The 14,256-nt window shown below is 36.6% G+C and overlaps 2 protein-coding genes across 3 annotated transcripts in view; one reads left to right on the forward strand and one right to left on the reverse strand.

The window, feature by feature from the left end:
- Nucleotides 1-645: 645 nt before the first annotated feature.
- On the forward strand, nucleotides 646-10,524 carry UBA5 (ubiquitin like modifier activating enzyme 5). 2 transcript variants are annotated; one of them, XM_009640184.2, is made up of 11 exons: nucleotides 646-1,046; nucleotides 1,138-1,227; nucleotides 2,322-2,431; nucleotides 2,846-2,932; nucleotides 3,588-3,672; nucleotides 4,521-4,625; nucleotides 4,801-4,928; nucleotides 5,412-5,547; nucleotides 5,786-5,861; nucleotides 6,646-6,752; nucleotides 7,320-10,524. In XM_009640184.2, exons 1-11 carry the CDS (start codon nucleotides 1,008-1,010, stop codon nucleotides 7,401-7,403), a joined length of 1,047 nt encoding a protein of 348 aa, XP_009638479.1. In that variant the 5' UTR covers nucleotides 646-1,007; the 3' UTR covers nucleotides 7,404-10,524. The 2 variants fall into 2 exon arrangements, with proteins under 2 accessions (XP_009638479.1, XP_035751588.1); XM_035895695.1 differs by lacking the exon at nucleotides 646-1,046 and having other exon boundaries at nucleotides 1,155-1,222.
- Nucleotides 10,374-14,256, reverse strand: part of NPHP3 (nephrocystin 3) — a 29,116-nt gene continuing 25,233 nt past the window's right edge. The window contains exons 26-28 of the mRNA XM_009640209.2: nucleotides 13,243-13,368; nucleotides 12,234-12,349; nucleotides 10,374-12,034 (exon numbers count right to left, since the gene is read on the reverse strand). Of these exons, the coding sequence (XP_009638504.1) occupies nucleotides 11,854-12,034; nucleotides 12,234-12,349; nucleotides 13,243-13,368 (423 nt within the window). The 3' untranslated portion in view covers nucleotides 10,374-11,853. The remainder of the gene's footprint in view (nucleotides 12,035-12,233; nucleotides 12,350-13,242; nucleotides 13,369-14,256) is intronic.

Consider the following 14,256-nt stretch of genomic DNA (forward strand, 5'->3'; position numbering starts at 1 on the left):
AAACTTGGGCAGTTTTTCCGCGAAGTTGCTGTAGGACAGGTGTTGGTATTACATGAGGTCTTATTCATCTAACATACCTATTTAGAATTTGGTTTAGAGACATCTTGAGCATCTGGGACCACTTCTAACGCTCAGCACTTCTGGAAATCTCACGGGGGTCTTTTTTTCAGGATGAATTAGAATCGTTTAGGTTGGAAAAGACCTTTAAGGTCATCAAGTCCAACTGTTAACCTAACGCTGCCGTCCCACCACTAAACCATGTCCCTAAGCACCACATCTACCTGTCTTTTAAATACGTCCAGGGATGGAGACTCGACCACTTCCCTGGGCAGCCTGTTCCAATGCTTGACAACCTTTTCTGTGAAGAAATTTTTCCTAATGTCCAATCTAAACCTCCCCTGGTGCAACTTGAGGCCATTTCTTTGTGGCAGTTGTTTTAATACAAGTTGATACTTGTACTTTCATCAATGCTTTCAATGAAAAAATCCAATAGCAGGATAAAATGTTACTTTAAAATTCTGCCAGTTATCCTCAGAACCTGATATTCTCTCTCTTTTTTTTTTTTTTTTTTTTTTTAAATGTTATGTTGGAGTTAATCTAATCAAATTGATCAGAAAACAGTGGAAGAGTCTTCATGGGCCTGCCGCCATATGGGTCATTACAGAAAAAAGTGTAGGCTTTCATTCTGTAAATCAGGGATTCATTTATGAAAATAACTATGGGTCCTCCTGATTTGATTAATGTTACTCATACCAACTGAATAAGTACGAGTTTCTGCAGGGTTTGTACTCTGTTGCTGTTGCTAATAGGAAAGCATCTACTATCTCAGTTAGACTGTATCTAGCTGGCAGTCACAGCTGCAGTGAAAACAGCAGGCTTGAGTTTGGTGCTTGGAGGGCTTATTTCTAAAGCAGAAGTGATTTTAAATATCTGAAAAGCAAAATTGCTATTAGAAATGTAGAGAGCGTTTTCTGTATAACGTTGCTGTTTTTCTCCGTAGTCGCTTGATGGCTTTAAAAAGAATGGGAATTGTCAAAGACTATGAGGTAGGATTCTGTCTGCATTAAAATAGCTTTGCATTTTTTCCCTGCGAGGACCACTTTTGATATACTGATCTGTATTTATTTCTTTCTACAGAAAATCCGTACCTTTACAGTTGCAGTAGTAGGTGTAGGTGGAGTTGGCAGTGTGACTGCTGAGATGTTGACAAGGTGTGGCATTGGTAAGGTAATGAGAGTTTTCTTCTTCTACGTCGTTATAGTAGATGGACCAGTCATCTTCATAAAGAGTTAGATTCGATTTCACTCAGTTGATTTTGCCCAAATAAAAAAGTATTATGAAGAAAGCACTCAAGGACAGCACTTGCGTAAACATTGCAAATGACGAGTCTGTATTTTTCTTATGCTAGTAAAATTGATTTACTTAGGGCTTAATTTACTTAGGGTTTAATCCTGTATCATGTGGGTGAGTCTTGTTTGGGTGCCCATCTATCTAACCTTCATACTGGATTATTGCAAAAGGAAACCAAAGTAAAAAAAAAGGAGGGAGTAACTCGCATAGGAGATTAAGTCTTACATTATGAGAACAAGTTGATATTCATGAACTTGAAATACGGTAGATGTCAAACAGATATTTTTATCACAAACATTAGTTCATCATGTGGCAGACTTAGAGCTAAAAATTTAGCAGTAGTTAAAAATAATTTGATGTGCGTATAGATAACAAGAACCTCCAGAGTTAATAAATAGGATTTTTCTTTAAAGGAGGAATTTGGGGAATGGCTTAGATGTTTGTATTTCCATACAAAGCCTGACCATTTACTCTTGGAACTTTTAAGAACTTTTTTAGTACAGAGGTGATGCAATTTTTTATCACAAAGTTTATTCCCCCTGCCTCTGAAGGAGCATTTCTTGAAGACCAGCATCTTGGGCATAGAAAAGGACATTGGACGGTTGATTCAGAATTTATAATAATCAACAGGTCCATGTATGTTTTTGAACAACTACATGCCAAGACAAGTGAAAGAAATTGCACATTTCTAGTTAATGCCATTACAGCAAGTAGGAATGTGATAACAGAGTTGATAGTATTCGTATAGATAATCTGTTGAATATTCTTAGTTATCAAAATGATCAAATGAACAGATTGCAGTTAATATTGGTAACTTTTCTATGTGAACTGAATGGGACTGCCGGGCAGGGTGTTCAGTTCGGGAGGTTGTTGGTTTTAGAATGAGTTTTGTTGTTTAAAATGCCTTGCCACAGTGCTCCAGTTGCAGAGTCCTTGGAGATTCACATATGTCAACTCAATCTTTATTATAGCTGCTTCTGTTTGATTATGACAAAGTGGAATTGGCAAACATGAACAGGCTCTTCTTCCAACCTCATCAAGCTGGATTAAGTAAAGTGCAAGCAGCAGAGCATACTTTGAGGTATAACTTAGAGAAGTGGGTATCAAAATCTATTTACCCAGGATGCTGCTCCAGAAAACTGCAGTTTCGTTCTTAATCACTTGCAAAGTAGCATGATCTAATTTGGAATTTGAGTATAAAATAGTTGTGGGAATGATTGATACTTTTAAGGGCATTTTTGTACCGGTCAAAACTTTAATATAAGTCTACTTTTTAAGTATAGCTAATTTTGCTCAGAAGTTAAGTATAAACTATACCACTTCGCTATGTTGTGATTTTTCTCTTCTCATCTAATCTGTGAATTTTTGACAAATATGAGTGTATTCTAGACTTCAGACTGGAAGCTTAAGACAGTAGCCACACTTGTGAAGTTAGGGAGTAGAATGCAAGTTATCATTGTATTTATTAACGTTGACTCATTATTTCCTCCATAAGGAATATTAATCCTGATGTTCAGTTTGAAGTACATAACTACAACATCACAACACTGGACAACTTTGAACATTTCATGGATAGAATAAGGTAAAATCTCTCACTTTCTGCTGGTGTGTGGCTATAAATACAGTCTCACATTTTTATTGTTGTGGGTTTTTTTTCAATTTAATGACTTCCAATGGAAAACCAATGGGAAATATATATATGGGACATTTCTGCCTAGAACTTTTCTCTAGAGTTGGCATTTCTTTCTACTGTTACATAGCTATGCTTTGTATTAGCGCATCTTTAGATTTCCAACCAAAGCTGCAGGTCTTACAGGCTTTTCCCATTACAGAAAACAGATCAGATCATATTTTGACTGCTCCGGAGTAGTTTCAGGTATGCTTTATAGAATGAAGAACGAAAATAATTAGTGGATCTCACAGAGAAGTTCCAAAATAACTTTTCCTGTTTGTAGTTATGTTGTACAAAGATACAATTCTCCAATACTTTGTACTGTGAGTGTATACTATATAAAACTTCTTTTAATGTAAAATGCCCATATATTTAAATCCCAGCCTCAGCATGCTGTTGTTTCTACAGTAGATCTAAGACGCCAGTTGTATGCTGTTCTGCGTTTGCACAAGTTTTGTTAGAAATACACTTCCCATGTGCTTCTCTACTCTAAAGCAGCATGTTGAGTGCCATGTTGGTATTTTGTTGCAGCAAAGTTCATGCAAACTTCTGATACTTATTTCAGTAACGGCGCTCTAGAGGAAGGGAAACCTGTTGATCTCGTTCTAAGCTGCGTGGACAACTTTGAAGCTCGCATGGCAATTAACACAGTAAGGCCGTCAAAGGCATGAGCTTGTGGAATTCTATTTCCTCCTTTGTTAGGAATTGTGGGGACCAGAGAAAAGACAGAAACTTATCAAGAATCTTCCAAGAAATTTCCTCCTTGGTTTAAGGAAACAGAATCTGAGCTTCTGCCCAGTTCATATTTTATGTGAACAAATACAGCTGTAGTCTTTTAAATTACTAGCACCTAATGGTTAGTGAAAGAGTTAAGTGTCATTAGCTCTATCAGTATTTCCAAATTACCCTGTTTATATGAAGCTTATTACCAAAGCCTGGTATGTTAAATCTTACAGACTTTTTAAAGACTGTGTATAGCTGATTGTATACTTTGTATGACTTTTTGTGTACTAAAAATGTCTTAAGGCTGTCTACCTAATCAAACTGGTTTTATTTATGGTAGCAGCCAATGTAGAGTATATGCCAAATGCAATTTTCTATTAACTTTCAGCTAACTTGATCCATAAATTGCATGCGCTGAAGGTACACAGATACATTGTATCCATGCCTCTAACAGTGGTTTGTGCAATTAGATTCTGTAGTGTGCTAGTAACGGGATTGCGAATGCCTGTATTTCTTCAAAAACCTTGGGTTGTCAGGAAAGCACAAAGGGAGGACAGCTTTAATTTGTCCTTTGATAAACAATTTCTATTCTGCCTTTTCATGTTCCTTTTTCTGATCATAGCCTTTTTGTCTTGAAGCGGAAAAATCAATGTGTTTAATTGCTCTCAATTTACAACGTTTTCGGGGCTGGTGGTTTGGGTTTTGTTTGTGGTTTTGTTTTTTTTTTTCATTAAAATTCTGCAGTGCTGATGTGTGTGTTTTCTGTGTTTATAAGGCCTGCAATGAACTTGGACAGATCTGGATGGAATCTGGAGTGAGTGAAAATGCAGTGTCGGGACACATACAGCTGATCATACCTGGTGAATCTGCTTGTTTTGCGGTATGCAGTGCTCTACTGAACTTCTCATTTTTGTCTTTTAAAGCAGGACTGGGAATACAAAGATTAGCTGGCTAGTAAATGTGATCCCAGCACAGCTGATGGAGTAGCTTAAAACTTTGATCTATGGGGTTTTTTTAATACTTTTTTTAAACTTAATTTTTTTATTTCCCCTCAGTGTGCTCCTCCACTTGTAGTTGCTGCAAATATTGATGAGAAAACATTAAAACGAGAAGGAGTTTGTGCAGCTAGTCTTCCTACAACTATGGGCGTTGTGGCAGGAATCCTTGTACAAAATGTCCTGAAGTAAGTGACTGAATTGTTGATATTCCATGTATAGCACAATAAGAGAAAGAAACCTGAAGGAACATTTCATGATGGCAGGTCTGGTTCTTTTTATACATTTGTGGCCTGTTTCCTAAAGGTATTGGCATCATTGGACAGGGCTGAAATACACATTGCTTGAATCACTGGTGTGTTTACTTTGGAGCTGCTATTTTTAATAGAACTTTTCAGGGGTAAGAAAATGTCTCCCAAGTTTTCCTAAGAATTTTGCTTATTGCATACACACGTGCACATTTTTTTATTCTTACATTTAAACATGCTCGCATTTGACATTTTGTCAGGTGACTACAGCTTATTTTAAAACCATTACAGTAATTCTTGACAACTTCACTAGTGTGAAAGTGTATTCTGAAAGTTCTTTGAGGAAAAATTATTCACTGAGCAACTGATTTTTTAGGTTTGCACCTGTATATAAGGGCCTGCTTTCTTTGGTTTTGTTTCTAGATACCTGTTAAATTTTGGTACTGTGAGTTATTACCTTGGTTACAATGCGATGCAGGATTTCTTTCCAACTATGTCTATGAAGCCAAATCCACAATGTAGTGACCAAAATTGCAGAAAACAGCAAGAAAATTACAAGGTAAAAATGTTTTGTGGTTTTGGTTTCATTGCTACTCCAGTTTTCAGCAGCCTTGTCTTCAGATGGTTGCATGCATTTCTAAAAATACAGTACTCTAGAGTTATCTTACAGGTACCTAAATACCGTGTATCTTAAAACAAGTGTCAATATTAGATTTGATCTTCTTTGCTGTTGTTGAAAACCGGACTATTACATATATATATATTATGGTTTTTATCTTTTTGTGTTTTTCCTTCAGAAAAAAGAAGCTGCACAACCAAAAGAAGAAGTAATTGAACAGGAAGAAGAAATAGTACACGAAGACAATGACTGGGGTAAGTAATCAGCTGGAGACTAAATGATGTTCCCAGTACTGAGATTCAAGTCTTTGTTTTGGGTGAACACACCGTAGGGTACATAGACTTCTTATGGTTCCTATTTTTTGTAACTTACACTGTGTAGTTACTGCTGGCTTTTCACAGGTTTTGACAGTAGTGTTACCACAACTTCATGGTGTATTTTTAGTGTAATGTGCAGGTTTTAGGCTCAAAATGTAACCACTGTTTGAATAAAAAACTTTCTCAGAAGATGATCTGACAATATGAAAGATGTGAGAAGATGCATTCACTGTGTGTTCCTTTTATATATGTAACTAAAGAGCATTTGTCATTTCCGTAACCACTGTGCTGATTTTTATATTCCTCTGAGGGCTTTAAATTAGAAGGAATTGCCTTAAGGAATGGTAAGCGTGTTTTATATCACCATTCCAAGAATGGATATTTACATTCTGGTTATTACATGACATAGAAAATAATCTAGTTTACCATTGGGAGTAGTGTCCTCACAGTAAGATGTAAATGGTAAGGACAAGGAAGTCCTATAGGAGAGTGCCATTCTTGTCCATAAGCTACCTGTATAGAACCTTTTCATATATTTTAAAGGGAAAATACTTTGTATTGATAATGGAATGAAGTAGTTGAAATCAAAGGCCTTTCTGCTTTTCAATTTTTTCCATTTTGGAAAAGTAGCTGCCGTTTTCTTCTTACTGCGATAGCACAGTGATTAAAGAACTTTTTCTTCTAACTTTTAATGGAGTTCTTGATTCCTTTTAATGCAAAGGCATCGAATTAGTAGCAGAAATCTCAGAAGATGAGCTGAAGGCTGCATCTGGCCCAGTACCTGAGCTTCCTGAAGGAATTACTGTAGCATATACTATCCCAAACAAGGTAATACATTTATTCTTTATGATTTTTTGAAATACATGTTGTAGACTAAATTTATAATACCAGCCAGTTTGGTTACCCTTTAAACCTGGAATGAAATTCCCTCTTGAACAATTCCAGTGAAACTGGACCTCAGTACATCTGATTTAGTGCCTTCTATAGCCCAGTTCTGCATTTCTGTGAAATGTATTTCTTTATGTATGGATGCTCTTGTGACTGTAGTTTTGAGGTGATAGGAATTAATGTATTGGGGGAAGGAAAATGTGAATTTCTCAGTTGATACTTCGGTGACTAATTAGTTTTTACTGTATTTATCTTGTAAAAGCTCTATGTAGTCAAAGACCAATTAGTGTACCTGGGGAACACAGAATCTGTATGTATTGCGGCCAGAGCATTCTAACTCCTCATCAGAATAGTCTACAACTGAAACTTAAAATCACTTAGGCCTAATCTTGTAATTGAGTGCTTGGTTCTAGGAAAATGGTGTGGTGTATCGGCAATCAAGCTTATTTGTGTGGGGTTTTTTGTTTGCTGCTTTTATTGCCAACATTTTCTTCCCATTCCTAATAGGAAGAGAATTTGATAACTGAGGAAACGGTAGCAGAGTCTGAAGAAAGCCTAGAAGAACTCATGGCCAAAATGAGAAACATGTAGCAAAACAAATACTAAGTACAACTTTTGGAGTCTGGATTGACATTGGATTTTGAGAAGAGCAGACTTCTTCCCCCTACCACCATCTCTACTGAAGCTTGTCTTTACATTTCTGATGAAACGGAACTGTTACAGGGGCAGGAAAGAAACAGACTTTGTTTATATTCTGTTGTCTATTCACATCCTTAAGATAGGGAGTTGTGGTACTTTAAATTTTTATTTCTCAGCATTGCTACTGTCCAGATGTTCAGTAGAGAATAAAAGGAGATGGATAAACTAACAAAAGCAGGCGTAGCACCTTATACGCGATATCATGTGATGAGAACAGTGCATGGTATAGGCCAAGTGAAGGATGAAATCTGCTGGAGCGGATCGAATAGGTCAAGCGCAGATGATTGTGCCTCACTCATGTTGCTGCTCTGATTTTCCAGGCACTTGCACTCGTTGTTCACTGGTCTCTGTTAAATTCTTGGCAGGGATTGTGCTGCGGCTACTTTTTCTGAGTAAACAGAACATTTCAGCCTTTTCATCTGCCTTAAATATCTCTGGGATGGAATTTTTTTTTTAAACTTCCTTGGTTTTATCAATGCTTTATTCCTGCTTGTTCTTAAATAGCTGCCTGTATGTTTTGTATGTGATAATGCTTTGAGTATGCTGCAACAAGGCAAAGTCGTTAATAGATAATTATGTTAGCATGCCACTATTTCAGCTGGCAGATGCTTTTCATGACAAAATCAGTAAGAATTACCAGCAACACTGGAAAACCAGGAGATTTTGTGTCTCCCTTTGAAAATCTAAATGTTGTATTTTTGTTCATGATTAAAAGTTTAGCTGTAACTCTGATCCATCACCATCACATGGGCTGTATTAAGGAATATACTTAATCTGAGTTTGCATAGGAAAGCTTCTAAACTGAGATGCTCTAAACTTAGCTGAGCTATTATATTTGTCTTGTAAATAATGCTAGTGCAGTCATAGCACCTTTTAAATTACCACGTGTTGAACCGACCTGTAAATGTACACATCCCGTAGAGCCAGTATCCCACAGCACTGGAAGCATCAACTTTAAATATTTTAACTACCGTAGGTCTCTGATCCAGAACTCGATCATTATTTAGATTTGGCTTAGAAGAATATAAATTTTAAGCCTTTGCAGTATAATAAAGTATTTCTAACTGGGCTGTTCAAAAAACCTTTTCACAGCATGATGCAGCCAAGATGGAACCAGCTAATAATTGCAGTAACAACCAGCATGTAAAAAGAGAGTAATACTGTAGAGGTGCTTCCGTTCCTTAGGGCAGCTGAATGAATACTTAGTTAAAAATTGTTTGATTTCTAACCAACGGTTGCGAACTTCAGAATGTGTTTCCTCCACAGCTGACACTAGGTTATGTTATACACATACAAATCATCTCTGAAGCTCATGAGGGAGGTTTTGGGTGTGGTGCATTATACCGTAAAGTGGAAGTGGGTTTTTTTTGGGTTGAGTTCAGTTTGGGAGAAACCGGATTTTAAAAATGAGCTGTAAAGAGGGATGGGAAATAGAACAATGAGATCATTAAGAAGGTAGGTACTTGAATCTCTGTCCCTGAGCCTATTTTGGCTTGATCCAAGTGTCAATTTACATGTTTTACATTTCTTTGTGATTTTACCATTCTGTTGGGAACAATGAAAGTGAGGCACATGCCTGGCTTTGGAGATCCTGAGGCAAACGGTTGATGCATGTCTACAACAGCTCGGTTAACTTTGACTCTGAACTATTTGGCTGACATGACTGCTATCACATGATTGACAGTTTTACACGAGGCAACTGTTTACCATTTTACTTCATGTACAGTTTTATGAGCAAATTAATACGCTTTTGTATGCCCACTTACAGAGCATGCAAAATGGTTCTCGTGTTACTTTCAGACTTTCAACTTGTATATACAAGAAGAATTTCAAATAATTAGAAAGCACATTAAGATGATTGTACGTGCCAATGGTTAAAATTATTTAAAAATAAACAGCATTGAGAAAAGCACTTTTAAGGATTTTTTTTTTTTTAAGTTTGAAAAAACATTTAGGAGTATAATCTACTTAGACTATACAACCTACTGGAAAATTTACAACCTCATTTGTTATGAACTAACAAATTAAAGCATATTTCAATGGTTTAGTCCAGCTTTGTTTCTTTGGCAACCTTATAAAAGAAGCTTTTAGTTTTTACAGTGTATCATAAACGTTACTGAGATGTTGATATTCTGACCATATGATTAAATCTCCATTGAAACTGGTGACTTTGTTTTGAGGTGGAGTTCTCCTACATAGGAGGATTATTTGGCGCACACCAGATGTACAAACTACTTTTTTTTTTTTTTTTCCCCTCTTTTAATGTCTGTGAGGTACAACTACAAATACATGAGCAACTGTCTTAAGAGCACTATGATTATAGCTGCATCAGTTTATGGCCAACCTGTGGCCTGCAAAGACCCTCCGCTTATGACTCGTGATCCTGTTTTACTTTCTGTAGAAGGTTTTCTTTGGCTTGACAGGTTAAGCGTATTGTTTCCTGGCTGTCTTTGCTAATGGACCAGGGATGGTGGGGGTTTGCTATTTTTTTAGGGACTTGCTTTTCTTCTAAAAAACATCCTGCAACCTATGAATACATTGGAGAGAAGTCACTCAGGGGAAGAATGGCAACAGTTCAGAATTGGAAATCACTAGATGGGAAAAGTCTGATATAACACTGAAAGTCTAGAAAGTAGCTTCTTATTTAAGCTAGCAATATTAAGGAAAACGACACAGGAGAGCAAGATATGTCATTATATATTATATACACATATTATGTATACATGTTAAAATCAGAACAGAGGTGACAAGCTAGACCAGACACCTCATAATTCGTAACACTGCCTTTAGAGGAGGGAATTACCAGGTCTGAGAAGAAAAAGCACCAGAAACACATACAAGGGGAGAAGGTTGAGGTTTCAGGGTTTTGGTTTTTTTTGTTTGGTTTGTTTGTTTTCCTTTCACCCCTCTCCTTACTTGGTAACAATCCTGAGAAGAACTTCCCAATTTTCAAAAATTTTCAAAGTGGCTGGAATACAGTGGAAAAACTCTAGCTCTGATAAAAAAACCCCAACACTTTCTGAAGTAAGAGGAAAATATCCAGAGAGCAACTCTTGTTGCTGTACTGCAGTATCTTCAAAGCTATTTTTGATTTTTTTTTCCAACTAAATCTTCATCTAAAAATCAAATTTGGGTTGTACATTTGTTCTATCAGTTTTATATACTGTTTGTTCTGCCAAGTTACAGCCTTATCAAAATACTAAATTCCTTCTAATGAGAACAAGGGCTGAAATGGGTTATATTTAACTTAATTCTAAAAGGGAAAAAATAGTATGGAAGGTAAGTATCCCTTTGAGGTAAAGGCCATTTGCATTTTTCAAACTGGATCTAATATATCAGTTGCCTCTGAAACATTATAGAGAGGTTTCAATTAATTTTTCACTTACATTCAATTCTTTGTAAAAAGTCTTTTTTTAGTACATATTTAAATTGATTCATGGATTTATGCATTGCATGAGAACAGACTTAAAACTGATTGTTCCAGTTGACTAGGGTATTAAGAAATACAACAGGCAGGCAGATTTGATTAGCATCTCTTTATCTGATGGCAAACTATTTTGCATCACTGGGTTTTTCCAGCTAATACAAACATTCTCGTATTTTAAGAGACGCAATGAGATTAAATAGCCAAAGTATCGCTGAAGGGTTAACAACAGGAAATCAGGTCACCATTATCTCCGTTCTGATTCCTCGCTGGAAGTATTTTTACTGAACACAGCTGCATCTGACAACAGCTTTAACTGTAGATGATGATATATTTAGATATATTGGCTTCCCAAGGAAACCAATTATTTTTGCACAAGTCCCTTGAATGTAAGTTTGCTTAAAGCTGGAATCACCCTGCAGGTAAAACTCTGGGTGGAAGAGTATTTGGACTTTTTCAAAATCGCTCTCTCTTTAGAAACAACTTTAAAAGCTTCTGAAAAGGCAGAAAGGATCGATAAAACAAAAATACACAAATCCTCTAAGCCAGGCTATTGCAACACAGAAATAAGAACTACCCCACAGAGTATATACAATTGGTTCAATGTAAATTGTTATAACCCTGGCACTTAGGCGAAGAGGTCTCAAATCCACGTTTTTGGTATTAGCTATGACTTGAGCTAGTAACTAATATGGGTATCTATATGCCATGAAAGAAGCTCACTTTGTACCGTACAGTCTGCAAAGTTAACATGGAAGGATTTCAAGCTTAAGCATTTGTTTCCCCGTCATTCATGAAGACAGGTGTCGGTCCCAAAATAGTACATTATCCTAGGAAAAATAAAATTTGCCTTAATAATTTTATGCCTGCTTTAAAATAGCGATAGAGGCTGCCTTTTCTTTGAGCAGGTTTGTATCATCACCTCTGTCCATGTTCCAGGAAAACGTTTGGTGATAACGCACTTTTTAAGCTGAATGTATCTCCACTTAGTGAGTGTCGAGAAGTCGCTTTGCCACCCATCAACAAAGTCTCTGCTTCTTTTATTTCCATAGCTCTCTTGTAAAGTTCAGCTGCCTTCTCAAAGTCGCCCCCTTCATAGCTTTGGAGAAGAGTAAGACAAAGTTGAAACATGCAAATAAAACAAGTATCTCGATTCATTTAAATTGAAATGCACACCATGCTATCAACAAAGTGTACTTAAGGGTCTCTACTTTCCTAGTAAGTGCACAAGTCCAGGATGTTTTGTTTCATCCAATAAATTTTACAGTAATTTATAGGGCTAAAGCATATCATCTTACCTTAGCACAGCCAAGTTTTTCAGAGTTTCCCCCACACGAGGATGCATGTGACCAAAGCTGTCCTCATAAATCTTTAGTGCACGTTCATAAAGAGGTAAAGCTTCAATCTGTTTTTTCTTTGGGTAGTAGAAAATTGTTTGTTACAGCTGTGTATTACATTTGCTATTTTTTTTTCCAACATAGGGTCAACAAATCCTAGATGCAAAATCATGCATGTTTAACCAAAAAGGTATTCTGAGTTCTTGATGCTGTTGACAGATGAGGATAATAATTGAGATTGTCAAAGCAATTGGCTTGCACTTGCAAAAGCAATTCCAACTAATATTATAATAATTAGGGTCTGGACTTTCTAGGCAGTTTTGAAAAATCTGAGTCCTCAAAGTTTTGAGTTACCAAATGCTCTTTAATTTTACCTGAGGCAGCTTTAATGCCTGTTTAAAATCAGATACGCAGATTGCAGAAATACAGAAACCAAGAAAACAATCTACAGCTCACTCCTATTGATGCTAAGGAAGGAATTCGGTAAGCTGATTTGCATCTCCTTTGAATTTCATATTAGTTGTAGACTAGAAAGTCTACAGCCTTCTCAGATTTTTAGTTACACAGAGTTGCAGTTCATCAAGGTGGGCACTCTTCATTCACGGACATCAATTTCAAAGGATTGCTTTTCCCTCCGTGTCAGTGGTGGAGCTGTGTTCCATCATACTGTGGTAACTGCCACATCGCTCAAAAGGCTGTACTCTAGCTCTGGTTCTAAACAGCATGTGGGCATTTTGAATAATCTAAAGAGCGTTAGCCCAAGTGCTCTTGTGAAATACAGGTCACAGCAATTATCTGCTCCCTGCATACATTTTGCTTGCCAAATGTCCTTTTGGAACCTAAGAATTTGCAAGTCTTATAAGGAATTTCCCTTTTAAATGTCATCAAGTTTCTTTGGTATCGTTTAGGTACAAATCATAAAAAAAGCCTGAGAGAGGAATAATAAACATGTAAGACATGAAAAACTTACCATCTGACAATAAAGGACAGCCAGATTTACCAAAGCAGTTGCTACACTAGGGTGTTTTGGGCCAAATGACTTCTGTCGAATTTCAACCGCTAGTTCATACAGAGGAACAGCCTTGTCAAGTTTTCCCTAGAAATAAAGAGGGAAAAATGATTCAGTTGTCTTGTTTCAAAATGGTAACAGTAACATCCATTTTAAACAAAAAACCCTGGACAAGATGTAACTGTCTCCCGAATAAGCGTTTAACTTTGGTCAATTCATAGTTATATTCTGCACAGATTGTTTATCATGAATATTTATTAGGACCTAATTTTCAAAAATACTGGGCATATTCAACTCCCGGTTAATGTGTTTCTCAGCCATGTCTAGTTCTTTCTTTTTTAATTTAATTTTTCCCACATTGAGAAGGCCATTAAAGAGAATTTTCTGTTGTACTCTTATCCAAATAATTTTCTCCATTTTTATTTCCTCATCCTGCCGTGAGAGCAGAGCTTATTTTTCGTCCTAAATGGCCTAAATTTTACTGGTGATAGGGAATGGGAATGTAGCTGCCTTAACTTTTGAGCGGTTTTCTGCTTACTGAAGTGGTGTTTTCACCATCTTCTTTGGAACAGCCGCAGCATCCGATGCCATTTCCAGTACTTGTTGCTTCCCATTCACCATGTTGAGGCTTTGGCTTCTTGCCTTTGGTTTCTCCAAAATACCCCTCTCATATTCCAACTAGTTTTCCTGTAGATTATTTTTCCAGCAAATCTGTTTTCCTCCAAATCTGAATCTGCTCACACATTAACTGGATATACTTCAGAAGGATGCTTAGGCTTCTATGTGATTTTGCATATTTAAGAGCATTAGAAATTAAATACTGCAAATGTCCATTGTTCACTGTATTCACAAAATTAAAATAAATTTTTTTTTTTTTCTTCCCCAAAGCATCACCATGCCGCAGTTTGAAGATGAGCAGCAATTCATCTGGAATACTAAATTATAAATAGTTGTAATTTTCCACATCTGATTCCT

The sequence above is a fragment of the Egretta garzetta genome, unplaced genomic scaffold, assembly GCF_000687185.1.
Source record: "Egretta garzetta isolate BGI_Z169 unplaced genomic scaffold, ASM68718v1 scaffold96, whole genome shotgun sequence".
Classification (NCBI taxonomy): Eukaryota; Metazoa; Chordata; class Aves; order Pelecaniformes; family Ardeidae; genus Egretta; species Egretta garzetta.